Below are 16,868 nucleotides of genomic sequence, written 5' to 3'. Positions count from 1 at the left end.
TATAGATGTATGATATCGTGATAGCTTTGGTTTTGCTTCAACCTAGGTTCGTTGCTCGAATTACATGTGCATGTAAATGAGAAGTGATGGTAAAACAAATAAGAGTAGAACATGAATGTGCAGGACAATTGTAGGTATATAATAGAAAGATGTGGTAAGATAACCAATGAGACATCTCTCCACAAGAAACCAAATGACGCAGGTATTAACGACTATAGTTCGCCGTAAGGGCTTCAACAATGAACAAAGCCCATACCACATACTAGTCAGCAATACACTGCCCAGCAATCACAAATTGTAAAACATTCAAACCAACGGCCTAATTAATGTATAGATCTCAGAGTATCATCGCAGTTACTAACACCAAGTTTAGAGCAAATAACTGTTACAACTAATATTAAAACAGAAAAAGATGGCAGGGAAAATGGATTTACACGAGGTCACGGTAGTTGGGGTATATCATTGAAACCCATGTGCGAATAAGGAAATTATTTCCGCTATGTCTGCATAACCCTTCAAATATTTGTAAAATTTCATCAAGTAAAAAGCGACAAGACAGAACAGGTAACATTTTCATCGGGCAATGTTGAACATTATTTCAGAGTTGAAATGTCACTTCAGAAGGTTGAGGAATTGTGTCATAATTACGATTTACCAAATGTTGGCTACAGTAAAACCTGTAACTTACTAACAGCTTTGTTTATACGTGAAATCACTATGAGGATGCCTGTACTTGTTTTTATTTATTGTCATCGGGATTATATTACTAGTGCTGACAAATTGAAATAATTAAAAAAAATACACGTCATTTTTGTCATAAACTGGATGACATACGTATTTTATGACTTATTCAAGTACCTTTCATCCTTGGCTTTTATCGTTCGGGGTTTCTTGGTTACGGTAAATACCTTTTGATGCACTTTTTAAATAGTGTTGTTTTAGTCTTCTAGCTCGGAATCGATACCTCTCACGGCTGATGGACTGCTATTCTCCAACGCAATAACCAGCTCAGTATTATTAATGTCAGTGCTTGGTACCAACAGCATTTATAGATAGCATACCTTTCTAAAACTAAATACGTAATGACTTTTATTTTTATTGTTGATTTTTTAGAAACTTAGGTTTCACCTTCTCCAGGTAAGAAAGGCTCTTTCTGCAGTTTCACAAGTATTGAATTTATTGTTAAGAAATTACACAAAATGAAACCAAAAAAGTAAGCAACGGTTCTATTATTTGACAAGACACGAAGGGTGGTATCGATTTATATTCGAACTCAAGGGTCGTTCATCTGTAATGTGCATAAAATATTTGCCATTGGACGTTCTGAGCAAACATGCAGTGGCAAACTTGCCGGAAACGGAACAATAAAACAAGCCGGAATATAGTTCAATGGGTTAAAAAGAAGAATTTATAAACCTGCTTTTTGTCTAATATGTCTTCTTCTTATAGTCGGTGCCATTCTGATGGTTTAATCAGGTAAAAAAACTGATTCGAAATTGCCACATCCGAGTGTCATCTCGGTTAACCGCTTTGTCTATCTTCTGTATTTCTGCGTTTTTCTCAAATATTTATGAAATATTCGCTACTGAACGTTAGAATGCGACTGAAAACTGCAATCAAGTTTTTAAAAATCTAAATTTATTGCCGACAAGCCTCACCGCCGCGGGATTTTTTAAAATAGTGAAATTGAAGGACATTGAAATGGAAGAGATCTAGCTAATGCTTATAAATAGTTCAAATTCTATATTAATTTTCTAAATACTTTTTAGTCAATATTAACTTGTTTTATTTAAAATAGTTAACGAAATAATGAAAAAAAACTCTGATCAATTGCTATGTTTACGGGATTGAGATGTACACATTTTACATCTTTCACGAAAGGGGAAGTAACTAACTTATGTAAACAAAAGAATTGAAAAATGAGTGTACATGTTAAAGTTATTCTTTTCACATGTTTCACTTCATATGTAACTTCTTTCCATGCACAGGGCATTTATAATAGTATAAAAACTGATTATGTAGTGGAACAGGAAGCTGTCATTTCGAATATTGACTTTAAAATAAAACCAAAGGACTCAAATCCAAAGGTCAGTTCTCCATTGCAGTTCAATCAACAAAAACCAAAAGATGATAGTTATGCAATCTATAAACCTAACTGGGATGATTTAGACAAAAGACCCTTACCAACGTGGTATGATGAGGCCAAAATAGGAATATTTATCCACTGGGGAGTGTTTTCAGTCCCAAGTTTTCGATCAGAATGGTTTTGGTGGGATTGGCAAGGGGCAAAATACAATGATACTGTAGACTTTATGAAGAAAAACTACAGACCTGGTTTTACATATGCAGATTTTGCTCCAAAGTTTACAGCAGAATTTTTTAATGCAGATCAATGGGCAGATATATTCAACACGTCTGGTGCAAGGTTAGTTATAGTTATCTACATGTAAGTGCATAAGTTACATATTAAAGGAGTGTACATGTTTACACAAGTGTTATTTACCCACTTAACTGTTTTGTAACATTGCCTAGTTGTGCTACAGATAGACCATTTTGTATCCTACATATCATAGCCATATCATAGAGGCATTCTGGCCCAACCTTTTGTGGGGAAAATTTGGTTATTTATTAAGGGAATCACTGAAGCATGACTGGAGCAGGTTTTAGGGCACTCAGTAACCCCTCACCCTATTTGTTTTTAAATGTGTATAATATTTCATACCATATAGACAAACTCTGTACCTGTCATATTGAAAGATTTTGTGTCATATAGGATGACTACCATACTACATGTATACTATTTTTGTCATCTTCTATATTTTTGTGGGACACTTTTGTTACCTATACTGTGTGGTGCAGAATTGTTTTTGTTATTTTGTACTAAATTGGTGGCAGTGAAAATAATGACGATTGTTTAAAATGACTATTATTATTTTTCTGCATTGACACATCAATCTGGTTAATCATAGGTATTATTTCAAAGTAGTGAAACTTTAATAAAATATTGAACCTTCAAATATTTTTATCATGAAAGACCATTATTTAATTGTTGTTTTTTGTGATTGATATTAATGTAACATAAGGGTGGAAATAATTTATCAATTTTATAAAAAAAAAATTAAGACTAAAATTTCATCATCTACTTTGCACAAGCATCATGAAGATGTAAATGTAAATTCATCCCCTTTAAAAACCATCTTGTAAAAATATGGAATCTCTGTTTATCATCATTTTAGAATTATCCTCCTTTATTTGTTAAAAAAAACCCACCCATATACATGTACATTTGTGTAAGTTGTAGAAAAAAGAGCTACATGTAAGCTGATTAACAGATTTTACTTCAAACATTGTTTTAATGTACAATTTTCATTTTGTGTACACTGGAATTTTTTTAGTGTATTACAATTGAGTATTATCATGATTATTATGTTATTTCTATTTACACACAGATATGTTGTCTTCACATCTAAACATCATGAAGGATATACTAACTGGCCATCTAATTATTCTTTTAATTGGAATTCAATGGCTGTTGGACCAAAGAGAGACATTGTTGGTAAGTTGTGATTCAGAAAGACAATGTTTTGATTCAGAGAGGAAAAGGAGTACATGAATATATATGTCTCATGTCTCATTTTTCATATAGATTAGGTCGTTGGTTTTCTTGTTTGAATGGTTTTACACTAGTAACTTTATAGCTGGCTGTTTGGTGTGAGCCAAGGCTCCGTGTTGAAGGCCGTACATTAAACTATAATGGTTTACTTTTATAAATTGTTATTTGGATGGAGAGTTGTCTCGTTGGCACTAAAACCACATCTTCCTATATCTACTAAAAAGTTGTAACTTATATTGAAATTAGATGACATGTATTTTAAAAACTTCAAAAACTTAGTACACACATTTTATTATGACCACTGCTTCCACAGTTGATGGGCTGTTCCCTAGGGTATCACTAGCTCAGTAGCTAGTACTTTGGTTCTGGCAAAAAAGTAATGATATTTTTTGATTGTAATTAGCTGTTATTGAAATTTGTAAATAATTTTAAATTAAGGAAGATATCTCCTTATGCAAAGCTCTGATTCATTGTCAGGATTTTTCCAATCTTTAAGATTGATCAGTTCATCAACATTAGACATATAGGTTGTTGATTTCTAATATTTTGGCCTCCAGCATCACTGAATATTTATTGTTAAATTGTGCTGCTGGTGTACTAAAAAGTGTACTGTTAATGTTATATATACCAATGTTCAGTATGGTCAATGCATCAATAGTGCACTGAGTGAATTCTCAATATGTTCACATTGGAAATATGTATTACTAACTCTAAGCAACTTTCTTAAAATACGTAGGGCCAGTTTCCACATATTTATTTTACAAACTGAGTCATTTTCCTGAAGTGTAAACCTAGATTTATGGTACCATATGTTACATTATGTATATATGCTGCTTCATTCATGGGCCTTTTAATTTAACCTGTGAACAATTGAATTTCATAAAATTTTAAATGTTTGAACGCTTTTTAAAATTACTTAATACTGAGGGGGGATAGGAGGGGGTCCTGATCCCGAAATCCCGGGCTTAAAAACACGAAATCCTGAGGTCCGGAATTTAAATAAATTTAACTCCCGACATCCCGATATTCGAAAAGGAATTCCCAAATTCCGAAGGTGTCAATCCCGAAATCCCCAGCTTAAAAACACAGATCTCGAGTCCCGATAAAGGTCCTATCCCCCCTCATTACTGCAGTTTCAATATTTTATCAAATTCTGGACAAAAAATTCTTAATAGTCTTAAGAGAGATTATATACATATAGGAATGATATTTTAAATCAAAAAGATAGCCCATAGGTAGAACAGTATTGTCATTTAGTAACAAATTAATATGTTTTGGGGGTAAGGATTGTCACTACTTTTGAAAACACAAAACATAGTTCATTAAGATGAGTAATCTTTACATCTATCTTATATATTAAACAATTTTTCAATGTTACATCACTCAGATATTCGAGTTTAAAAATTGTGTATATAACAACAGTTGTTAAGGAAACTATTTCACTGAAAATAACAAAAGTAGTATAGAATGTATCAGACTGTTCTAAATATAGCAACGAAATGTACCAGCTCTAAATCCAGTCCAAATAATTGCCTTCCATTGCTAAATACAATGCAATGTTTAATTTTCAGTTCCCTCTGCAAAATAATGCTCTGCAAAATGATTGAATCGATAGACTTTAGTGCTTATCAGAATTTAGATTGATTTATATTCTTTAATGCAAAGAAAACACATAAAGTTTTTATTATTTATATATATTTTTACAAATTATCAAGGGTAAAATTACCTTTTGATTGTTAAAGTGAGTAAGTATTGGACAGATTAATTCGGTAAATGTAAAATCAAGACAACTCCTGTGAATGAAACAAATATGATGCAAGTCCTTCCACTGCTTTGGGTGGCACGTTAGATTCATATCTCTCATTTATTAATCAAAAATTAACTGTCCATTAAATTGTCACCAGAAAAAAAGTTGTGATGTGACTGAGAGATTTATATATCTTTCAGGTGAGTTGAGTACAGCACTTCGTAAAAGAAATCTACATGTTGGATTATACCATTCTTTATTTGAGTGGTTTCATCCTCTGTATTTACAAGACAAAGAAAACAAATTCCGAACACAACAATTCGTGAAGGTATAATTTATTGACGTATTTAGAATATCACATATATATAAATACTCTATGTCTTAAGATACATGGGAAATACATGCAAATGAAATGAACACTTGATAAATTTCGTTTGTCCGTAGCTCATTTCTGGATTTACCGGCTTCATCAAAACGCCCAGACCTAAACATTTGAAGGAATCAGAGTAAATGCGATGAAACACAGTGAATAGTTTAAGGCAATCTTGTCACTGCAGTGTTTTTGTCATTGTGTTGCCAGTTTTACTTCGACGTATGCGTTTTTCAATGTCCCCTTAGTAACTTTCACCTTTGTTTTAGCTTTCTGTGTTTCGCCCCTACGAAAAATTATGTTAATCCATTTGACGTTCAAGATTTTCGAAGCTCAATGATATATTGAACATTGAATTTGCAGATGATGCAAGCAAAGCTTGATCCCAGGCGAATATCACTGCTACGTTTTAATAGACCCCTTATAGTATGGATTTGTTTGACATGCGGGGACACTATTATGGAATAATGGATTCCCCTCATACTCTAAGACTTTGGAACGTCATTTTGGTAAATGAACTCCTATAGATATCTATCAATAATGATTAAAACCTTACAAATAGATTGCTCGTATATGGGAATCTGAGGACCTGCTATTATCGAATTGTTAGATGTGACGTATTTTTTTTTCAGATTAGGAAATATAGTAATTCTGTTGCTAATTTTACAAAGAATGGTCGCTATTTTGTGTCATCAACTCTTGTTACAATTCAAAACTTAGAAGCTTGATTCTACAAGAAATATTGTACCCGAATCGTAGAATATCACCAGCTATTTATTAGGAAATTGTTCCTGATTTTTCTGCCATCGGAACTCCGTAATTTTCAGTTTATGTTTCCATATATTTAAACGTTCCTATACGTGTAGACACATTTTCATTATTAATCAATATTATGTGCAACCCAGCAATTAGACTCGGTTAGTTTCGAATGTACTAGATGAAGGTTAAATGCACATTTTACCAACAAAATGTGTATAGTATTCACCTAAAAAAATAAAATCACAAAAAAACTTAACTCCGAGGAAAATTCAAATCGAAAATTCCCTAAACAAATGGCACAGTCAAAATGTCAAACACCTCAAACGAATGGATAACAACTGTCATATTCCTGAAATTGTTCAAGCATTTTCCTCTGTATATAATTGCTGGTTTTATAGCAAGCTAAACCTCTCACTTGTATGACGGTTGTATTAAATTCCATTACACTTACACGATGTGTGAACAAAACACGCAGACATAATAATAGGTAAAGATGTCAAAAATAGGGGTGCAACAGTCATATTGTAGTCATAGCCGTAATTGATATTGTACATTCATATTTTGGTGAGGTGTTAATCGATCAGGTACCGACAAAAGAAGTACAGAATTTGAGGACTTCATCAGTCCCTCTTTTTTTAACAGTACTTTTGATCAGAATGTAATGTTGATGTATCGAAAAGAAGATTGATGTGCATAAGATTACACTGTACTATTGGTTCTTATAGAGTAAAACCCTGCCAGAATTATACGAGCTTGTAAATACTTACAAACCAGATGTTATATGGTCTGACGGTGACTGGGAAGCTTTAGACACTTACTGGAATTCCACAGAGTTTATAGCATGGCTCTACAACGACAGGTGTGTATATAAACTGATAATTGGAGTGCATACAGAGAGTATAATAAGAATATACCACTTAGAGCAAGATTACCATCATAATTTTACAGAGTTCAAATATATTTCACTCGGGCAGTGTCAAAAGTTCCATCTGACTATAACATAACATGCCTTTTACATGTACACTATACTATATAAATGACTTAATGTTTTCTTTCTACTATTTTAAAGTCCTGTGAAAGACAGTATTGTCACTAATGACAGATGGGGCAGTGGTGTTATGTGTAAACATGGGGGATACTTTACATGTAGTGACAGATACAATCCAGGTAATTACAGTCAATAGCATTTACTTTCATTTAAAAAGGTTTTTCGGTATCCATAAACTCATCATAGATACCAGGACTAAATTTTGTATACAGACGCGCGTTTCGTCTACAAAAGACTCATCAGTGTCGCTCGAATCCAAAAAAGTTTAAAAGGCCAAACAAAGTACGAAGTTGAAGAGCATTGAGGACCAAAATTCCTAAAACTTTTGCCAAATCAAGAGTAACTGAATATTTGTTTTGCTGGTCTTTTTTTAGCAATCATGAAAGAGAATTTCAAAAGTTTTATTATGTTGCAAAATTGTTTATTCACAAACCTTTACATCAGATGCATAGATGACTTAATCCAGAATTTAATGATTTCAGGTAAATTACAAAGCCGAAAATGGGAAAATGCAATGACAATAGATTCCCAGTCCTGGGGATACAGAAGAAATGCTAACCTAAGTGACTATCTATCTATTGAACAACTGATTGATACTATTGTAGAAACTGTCAGGTAATACGTGTTATGATGTAATAATCTATCCAATCCAAAGAGTTTCTGTGTAGAAAAATACCGAACTCTTAAGGAAAATTCAAAATGAAAGTCTTTTTATCAAATGACAATTTCAAAAGCTCAACCACATCAAACAAATGTAAAAAAAACCTGTCATATTCCTGACTTATCGATGTTACAAAATTCTAGTGATAGCTGGTATGATATTGTAATATGATTCTACTATTTTCATTATCAAGCTATTGATACCCTGATTATGAATATTCGGGTAACAGGAAGTTACAGAGCAATAGATCTGAAAATTTATCACTAATTGAAGCATGCTATAATAATTCTTCTTTCAAAATTTCATCGTTTTCAAAATGTGTTGTTCTTGAAAATAATGTTATAAGAAAAAAACAAAGAGTATTTTAATGACTTAAATTTATTCGATGAATAAGAAGAAAAAAATCATATACAGATTGCGGAATCATATTATTGGCAATTTACAAAACTGTTACTGAAACCAAGTTAATAAACAAATGTATTGCTTTCGCTGTTTTTGATTGATGAACATTGAGTACTCACGTTTCAAGTATACTGTTTGAGGATTAAACATATAATGATATTGTTTTAGTTGTGGAGGAAACATTCTTGTGAATGTTGGACCCTCTCATGATGGCGTAATAAAGCCGATCTTTCAAGAGAGACTCAGTCAAATGGGAGAATGGCTAAAAGTAAATGGCGAAGCAATATATTCTACTGTACCATGGAAATTTCAAAATGACACTTTAACCCCAAAAGTATGGTGAGTCCAATTTCACTATTTTAAAGATATCAAAACTGCAAAACTACTATCTCTTTTCGTGTTTCATGACCAATGCATTTAGCAGTAAACTGTATCAACGAAAGGATAACAATTAATAGAAGAGTTATGTACTGTATATTATAAAAGTTGACTTCATAACAAAACATTTCTCTGATTGCAATTAAAAAAAAATACAGTTTAAAAATGATAAACATTTTTTTATTGCAATTTCAATAAAACTCGTAAGGGTTCCGCCGAACCCAGTGTCTCGCCTACTTTTGTTGTTAGTCGCAGACACAACCAAATAAGAGGGGGGGGGGGATTTTATATTAAAACAGATTAAAGAAATCAATTGACAACTTACATCTGATTACCATTTGAAAATTGTCAGAAAATAGAAACTGACATAACAGTTACAGCTTAACTAAAACCAGATAATGTTTTACAGGTACACAGAACGTATTATAGACTCAGTAAAGACAGTTTATGCAATAGTGTTACAGTGGCCAGAAAAAGATACCTTACTACTCGGAGCTCCTGTACCTTCTAAGGACACGACTGTTCAAATGCTAGGTTCAGACATGTCTTTCACATGGGCTAAAGGACCTTCTAGAGGCATGCTAATAAACATTCCCTCAATACCATACAATCAGATGCCTTGTAAATGGGCATGGACATTTAAAATTTCAAATCTCCTCAATTCATAATAAAGTCGAGCAGTATTTCAAATTTCATTAAATCAAATACTCAGGGGTAAATAAGAAAGACCCTTATTTATTTATGTTTATCTTTTCCTCTTTACCTGAACTTTTTATATGCACACCTAAACAAAGATTAGGATTACCAATGTTTAATTAGGTACTTTACTTGAAAAAAAACCAGTTACAAACACTTAGTCTAGTTTTGTGTATATAACTGTAAACGATACTCATGTATAAAGCTCTCTGTTCATAAGACACAAAGTATACACACACTACCAATTCAGATCAATTTGATTTTATCAATTATTTTTTAGAACTTAGTGAAAATACACGTGTATATTGATTTGTATATATTAAGATGAAACTATTTTTTTAGATTTGTTTTGCATTCCATAAATGAAATTTTATGAAAACAAGGTATCCTCAAGTAAAGTCTTGTAGCAATCTATTTTTGTATTGATATTGATTACATATGTTTTTGATTTACCTGGAATTAAAAAAAGTTTGGAAGGAATACCAATAGTTTGTCTTTTATAATTCAAGGGCATAGAAAAGAAAGAGCATCGTGTGTAGTTTTAATATATGCAAAATCAGGATACCTCATCATAAAAGTAACTTCTATATATCGAATTATCTTCATCAACCTCGCATTATGGTAACAATCTTTTCGATTGATTTTCTTATATTCGTTAGACATCCAGATCAATCTTATATTCGTTAGAAATCCAGATCAATCTTATATTCGTTAGACATCCAGATCAATCTTATATTCGTTAGACATCCAGATCAATCTGATATTCGTTAGACATCCAGATCAATCTTATATTCGTTGGACATCCAGATCAATCTTATATTCGTTAGAAATTCAGATCAATCTTATATTCGTTAGAAATCCAGATCAATCTTATATTCGTTAGAAATCCAGATCAATCTTATATTCGTTAGAAATCCAGATCAATCTTATATTCGTAAGACATCCAGATCAATCTTATATTCGTTAGACATCCAGATCAATCTTATATTCGTTAGACATCCAGATCAATCTTATATTCGTTAGACATCCATATCAATCTTATATTCGTTAGACATCCAGATCAATCTTATATTCGTTAGACATCCAGATCAATCTTATATTCGTTAGACATCCAGATCAGTCTCATATTCGTTGGACATCCAGATCAATCTTATATTCGTTAGAAATCCAGATCAATCTTATATTCGTTAGAAATCCAGATCAATCTTATATTCGTTAGAAATCCAGATCAATCTTATATTCGTTAGAAATCCAGATCAATCTTATATTCGTTAGAAATCCAGATCAATCTTATATTCGTAAGACATCCAGATCAATCTTATATTCGTTAGACATCCAGATCAATCTTATATTCGTTAGAAATCCAGATCAATCTTATATTCGTTAGAAATCCAGATCAATCTTATATTCGTTAGACATCCAGATCAATCTTATATTCGTTAGACATCCAGATCAATCTTATATTCGTTAGACATCCAGATCAATCTTATATTCGTTAGACATCCAGATCAATCTTATATTCGTTGGACATCCAGATCAATCTTATTTTCGTTAGAAATCCAGATCAATCTTATATTCGTTAGAAATCCAGATCAATCTTATATTCGTTAGAAATCCAGATCAATCTTATATTCGTTAGAAATCCAGATCAATCTTATATTCGTTAGAAATCCAGATCAATCTTATATACGTAAGACATCCAGATCAATCTTATATTCGTTAGACATCCAGATCAGTCTTATATTCGTTAGACATCCAGATCAATCTTATATTCGTTAGACATCCATATCAATCTTATATTCGTTAGACATCCAGATCAATCTTATATTCGTTAGACATCCAGATCAATCTTATATTCGTTAGACATCCAGATTAATCTTATATTCGTTAGACATTCAGATCAATCTTTATATTCGTTAGACATCCAGATCAATCTTATATTCGTTAGACATCCAGATCAATCTTATATTCGTTAGACATCCAGATCAATCTTATATTCGTTAGACATCCAGATCAATCTTATATTCGTTAGAAATCCAGATCAATCTTTTATTCGTTAGAAATCCAGATCAATCTTATATTCGTTAGAAATCCAGATCAATCTAATATTCGTTAGAAATCCAGATCAATCTTATATTCGTTAGAAATCCAGATCAATCTTATATTCGTTTCAAATCCAGATCAATCTTATATTCGTAAGACATCCAGATCAATCTTATATTCGTTAGACATTCAGATCAGTCTTATATTCGTTAGACATCCAGATCAATCTTATATTCGTTAGACATCCAGATCAATCGTATATTCGTTAGACATCCAGATCAATCTTATATTCGTTAGACAACCAGATCAATCTTATATTCGTTAGACATCCAGATTAATCTTATATTCGTTAGAAATCCAGATCAATCTTATATTCGTTAGAAATCCAGATCAATCTTATATTCGTTAGAAATCCAGATCAATCTCATATTCGTTAGACATCCAGATCAATCTTATATTCGTTAGACATCCAGATCAATCTTAAATTCGTTAGACATCCAGATCAGTCTTATATTCGTTAGACATCCAGATCAATCTTATATTCGTTAGACATCCAGATCAATCTTATATTCGTTAGACATCCAGATCAATCTTTTATTCGTTAGACATCCAGTTCAATCTTATATTCGTTAGACATCCAGATCAATCTTATATTCGTTAGAAATCCAGATCAATCTTATATTCGTTAGATATCCAGATCAATCTTATATTCGTCAGAAATCCAGATCAATCTTATATTCGTTAGAAATCCAGATCAATCTTATATTCGTTAGACATCCAGATCAATCTCAAGCTTTTAAAATCATAACTTCACATATAGATCAGGATCTACGTACCCTGTCTGAGCACCTGAAATCAACCCCAGTTTTGGGTGGAGTACATGCAGCTCAGATTTTAGCTTTCTATGTTGTTTTTGTTGAATTGTTGTTTGCCTATTTCTATTTTAGCAATGTTGTTGTCTGGTTTTTTTCGACTTATGACGTTGTCTCTTTGGTATCTTTCGCCTCTCTTTACAAAATATGATGATATATATAAGATTTTGATTACATATCATTTGCAACATTTTTAGTCATTTTGATTATTCAAAACAAACTAATGCTTGGTACTGCATGTCATTATTACCTCAAATTATAAATAGCATTATGTAAAATGTAAGCCGGGAGAACACAAACACCTACACGTTTTATTTAATCAAACCTTTGTAGTTGGATGACCCCATTAGTGTATCGAATAAAATATAATTTTATTGTTGTGTGCAACATCATCAAGATATGTTTTATCTTTATTTGTGTATCGAAAACAATATTTTACTGTTGAGTGCGACACCATTGGGATATTCTAAACTCATTTGTGTATAGAAACTCTAGTTTTCTCCTGTTATGTGCTACATCATCTACATGAGTTCTAACCTCATGTGTGTATAGAAAAATAATAATATTACTTTCCAGTTTTATCCAACGTCACCTACATGAGTTCTAACCTCATTTGTGTTAATAAAAGACAATAACAATATAATTATCCTGGTGTGTGCGACATCATGATATATGTTTGTTACTCATTTTTGTAAAGAAAACAATATTATTATATTGTGTGCCACATCATCACAGGACTTTTAACCTCATTTGTGTATTATAGAAAACAATAAAATTTACCGGTATCTGCGACATCTTTAAGATATTTTCTTGTATAGAAACAATATAACTTTTCTGTTGTGTGCGACATCATTCATTTAAGTTCAACCCCATTTGTGTATAGAAAAAAAAAAAAATCACAAAAATACTGAACTACAAGGAAAATTCAAAACGGAAAGTCCCTTATCAAAGTGTTAAATCAAAAGCTTTTACAGCAAACGAATGGATAACAACTGTCGCATTTCTGACTTGGTACTGGCACTTTTTTCTTACAGAAAATGGTGGATTGAACCTGGTTTTATAGCTGGATAAACCTCTCTCTTGTACAATAATCGCATCAAATTCCATTATATTGGCAATGTTGTGCGAACAAAACAGACTGACATGATGGATAAAAACGTAAAATATAGAGGAACAACAGTTAAAATGGTGTTATACTGTTAAAACAAACAAATATGAAACAAAGAAGCACAAAAAGGTATATATCAAATTTAACAACCTCGTTCATTGTTATTTTCCTGTTGTGGACTTCAACATCTAGAAATGATCTACCTCATTTGTATGAAGAATAGTTATCAAAAGTACCAGGATTTTAATTTTATACGCCAGACGCGCGTTTCGTCTACATAAGACTCATCAGTGACGCTCAGATCAAAATAGTTAAAAAGCCAAATAAATACAAAGTTGAAGAGCATTGAGGAACCAAAATTACAAAAAGTTGTGCCAAATACGGCTAAGGTTATCTACTCCTGGGGTAAAAAAATCCTTAGTTTTTCGAAAAATTCAAGGTTTTGTGAACAGAAAATTTATAAAAATGACCATATAATTGATATTCATGTCAACACCGAAGTGCTGACTACTGGGCTGGTGATACCCTCGGGGACGAAACGTCCACCAGCAGTGGCATCGACCCAGTGGTGTAAATAGTTATCAAAAGTACCAGGATTTTAATTTTATACGCCAGACGCGCGTTTCGTCTACATAAGACTCATCAGTGACGCTCAGATCAAAATAGTTAAAAAGCCAAATAAATACATAAAAATAAATAGAAAACAATCTAAATTTCAAGTTGTGTGATTTAACCTCATTCATGTATAGGAAATTGTTTAATTTTCCTGTTGTGTGCTACATCATCTGCACGAGTTTTAGCCTCATTTGTGTAGAAAAAACTGTTTAATTAAGTCTCCCAAACAAAGTTTGGAGACTTATTGTTTTTGCTCAGTTCTTATTATTTTTATTATGTAACCCGATCGACAATGTCGGGTGACATATTGCTTTTCTTCTATTATTATTCTGCCACCTATTTTGTCCGGCAGTTTTCTCGGAGACAATGGAACCAATCTTAATGATAGTTAACTGTAATGAGGAACACAAAATTTCGGGTTGCTGTAGGTCTTAAGACCATAAAAATGGATTCCGTTACCATGGAAACGGAACAATTGTGAAAAATTCAAGTTTTTTGGTTTTAATGAATTATTTGGAGTTTCTTCAACTTAGAATCATTATATTTTGATACAATGTAGGTGCCGGGCATAAACTGGTTTTGGATGATTTTGGCAATCATTGGAACTATCATGTTGCCATGGAAACTACACAAAAAATTTCCAAAATATCAAAATGCTCCAAATTTTAAAAAACTCCACAGTAACGATGAGCAACATTGGAAGATGTGAAACTTTGCGTTGGAATTTCAAAAATGTCTGCCGTTACCATGGAAACAAGTCAAAAATGGTCAAAATGCTTCAAAAAACTTAAAGTGGCATTTACTTTCTTAAAATGGTAGGTCAAATCCATTGAAACTTTGATGGTATGTTCCCTCCCAAGAACCAATGTGGTATCTGCCATTAGAAATTTAGAATGGTATCTGTTACCATAGAAACCAGCCAAAATGTAAAAAATTTCAAAAATTTCAAAATGCTCCAAAATAGATGAAACTTTATATATTTCTTGACTGTCAAGTCTGCATGAGACTTTTGAAGTTGGAATTTCCAAAATGGCCAATGTTACCATGGAAACTGCAGAAATGTCAAATATTTTCAAAATGCTCAAAACTTAATGAAACTTAATATTATTGTTAACTGGCATGTATAGATCAGACTTTAGACTTGGGAATTTTCAAAATGGCTGTCGTTGCCATGGAAACAGAAGAAATGACTTTTGACTTGGGAATTTTCAAAATGGCTGTCGTTGCCATGGAAACAGAAGAAATGTGAAACTTTTGACAATGCTCAAAATGTGCTGAAAATTTACAGAAAGATATATTGCAATGTTAAATTGTTTTCAAATGGCTGATGCTTAGTGGCAATAGGGGAAGGGTGACATCCGCTATTGCTTGCAATGGCAATTCTAGTTATTATTATGGCACCCTCAACGGAGTTGGGGTGACATATTGTTATTCTACGTTTCTTTTTTTTCTTATTTTTCTTCCACACATTTTTGTCCAGGCGATTTCTCGAAATCCAATGGACCAATATTGATGGATCTCTACTATAGTGAGGACCCCCAGATCAAGTTGTGCACGAAGCAATATGCTTTATCTTAGAATCATTATATTTTGATACAATGTAGGTGCCCACTATATACAGGTGTTGGATGATTTTGGTGATCATTGGAACTACTATGTTGCCATGGAAACTACACCAAAAATTTCAAAATTCTCAAAATGTTCCAAACTTAATGAAACTTCACAGTAACGATGAGCAACATTGGACGATGTGGAATTTGGCGTTGGAATTTCCAAAATCGCTGTTGTTACCATGGAAACAATGCAAAAAGGTCAAAACTTTGAATTTTCACAGAACATTCTAGAACATCAATGTTTAATTTATTCTAGAGACATTAAATGGTATATGATTGTGGAGGGAAAAAATTGCAGCGGGGGTTAGACTTTGGAATATTCAAAATGGCCGCCGTTACCATGAAAACAGCAAAAATACAAAAAACTTCAAAATGCTTCAAATTTATTGAAACTTATAACAAATGTTGCTCAGCTAATGTAGACTTGACTTTTGAGTTTGGAATTTCCAAAATGGCCGCCGTTACCATGGCTACCGCTCACCTGGCAATAGAGGAAGGGTGCCATCCGCTATTGCTTGCAATCGCAAATCTAGTTCTTCTTCTTCCTCTTCCGCCACTTTAAAACATGAACTTGTCTGCAGCGTTTCTCCAAAACCGCTTGTCAGATTGACTTAGGATTTCATAAAATGGTAGACTAATATGTCTAGGTGAGCCATCAACCTTTCGTTTGTGCATTGGGGTCATTTCAGGGGTATTTTGGGGGATAGAAAGGAGGGAGGGGTTAACTATAGAACCCTATGGGATTTTGTTTTCCAAAATTTTTCAAATGAATATAACTTGAAAACTGTAAGTAATAGATACAAGCAGTCTTCATAAATGATTGTAGGACAGAAAAACAAATCACATAAAATATAGGGGGAGTCCTTGGGGGTCATCCCCACCCCCTTCAATTTGAGAATATGCTTTTATCTTTTAAATGGTCCAGATCCCCACCCCTAAACCA

General features: G+C 32.7%; 1 protein-coding gene across 1 annotated transcript; it reads left to right on the top strand.

Moving 5' to 3' along the window:
* The first annotated feature begins 1,850 nt into the window (after positions 1-1,850).
* On the top strand, positions 1,851-10,276 carry LOC134688557 (alpha-L-fucosidase-like). Its single transcript, XM_063549365.1, has 8 exons — positions 1,851-2,425; positions 3,450-3,556; positions 5,561-5,688; positions 7,215-7,348; positions 7,559-7,656; positions 8,020-8,152; positions 8,769-8,939; positions 9,388-10,276. The coding sequence occupies exons 1-8, from the start codon at positions 1,920-1,922 to the stop codon at positions 9,644-9,646; spliced, it is 1,536 nt and encodes a 511-aa protein (XP_063405435.1). The 5' UTR covers positions 1,851-1,919; the 3' UTR covers positions 9,647-10,276.
* Positions 10,277-16,868: the final 6,592 nt, after the last annotated feature.

Source organism: Mytilus trossulus, chromosome 1, assembly GCF_036588685.1.
Source record: "Mytilus trossulus isolate FHL-02 chromosome 1, PNRI_Mtr1.1.1.hap1, whole genome shotgun sequence".
In the NCBI taxonomy this organism is placed as follows: domain Eukaryota; kingdom Metazoa; phylum Mollusca; class Bivalvia; order Mytilida; family Mytilidae; genus Mytilus; species Mytilus trossulus.
The sequence above is the reverse complement of the archived record's forward strand: the minus strand, read 5'-3'. Positions and strand labels throughout refer to the sequence as shown.

What these genes read in the sequence shown, in the direction of transcription:
- LOC134688557 (XM_063549365.1), top strand. Translation starts at nt 1,920, where the DNA reads ATGAGTGTACATGTTAAAGTTATTCTTTTCACATGTTTCACTTCATAT. An exon ending in ACCAAAGAGAGACATTGTTG is followed by an intron (nt 3,557 to 5,560) that starts GTAAGTTGTGAT and finishes TATATCTTTCAG; the next exon opens with GTGAGTTGAGTACAGCACTT. An exon ending in TAGTGACAGATACAATCCAG is followed by an intron (nt 7,657 to 8,019) that starts GTAATTACAGTC and finishes TAATGATTTCAG; the next exon opens with GTAAATTACAAAGCCGAAAA.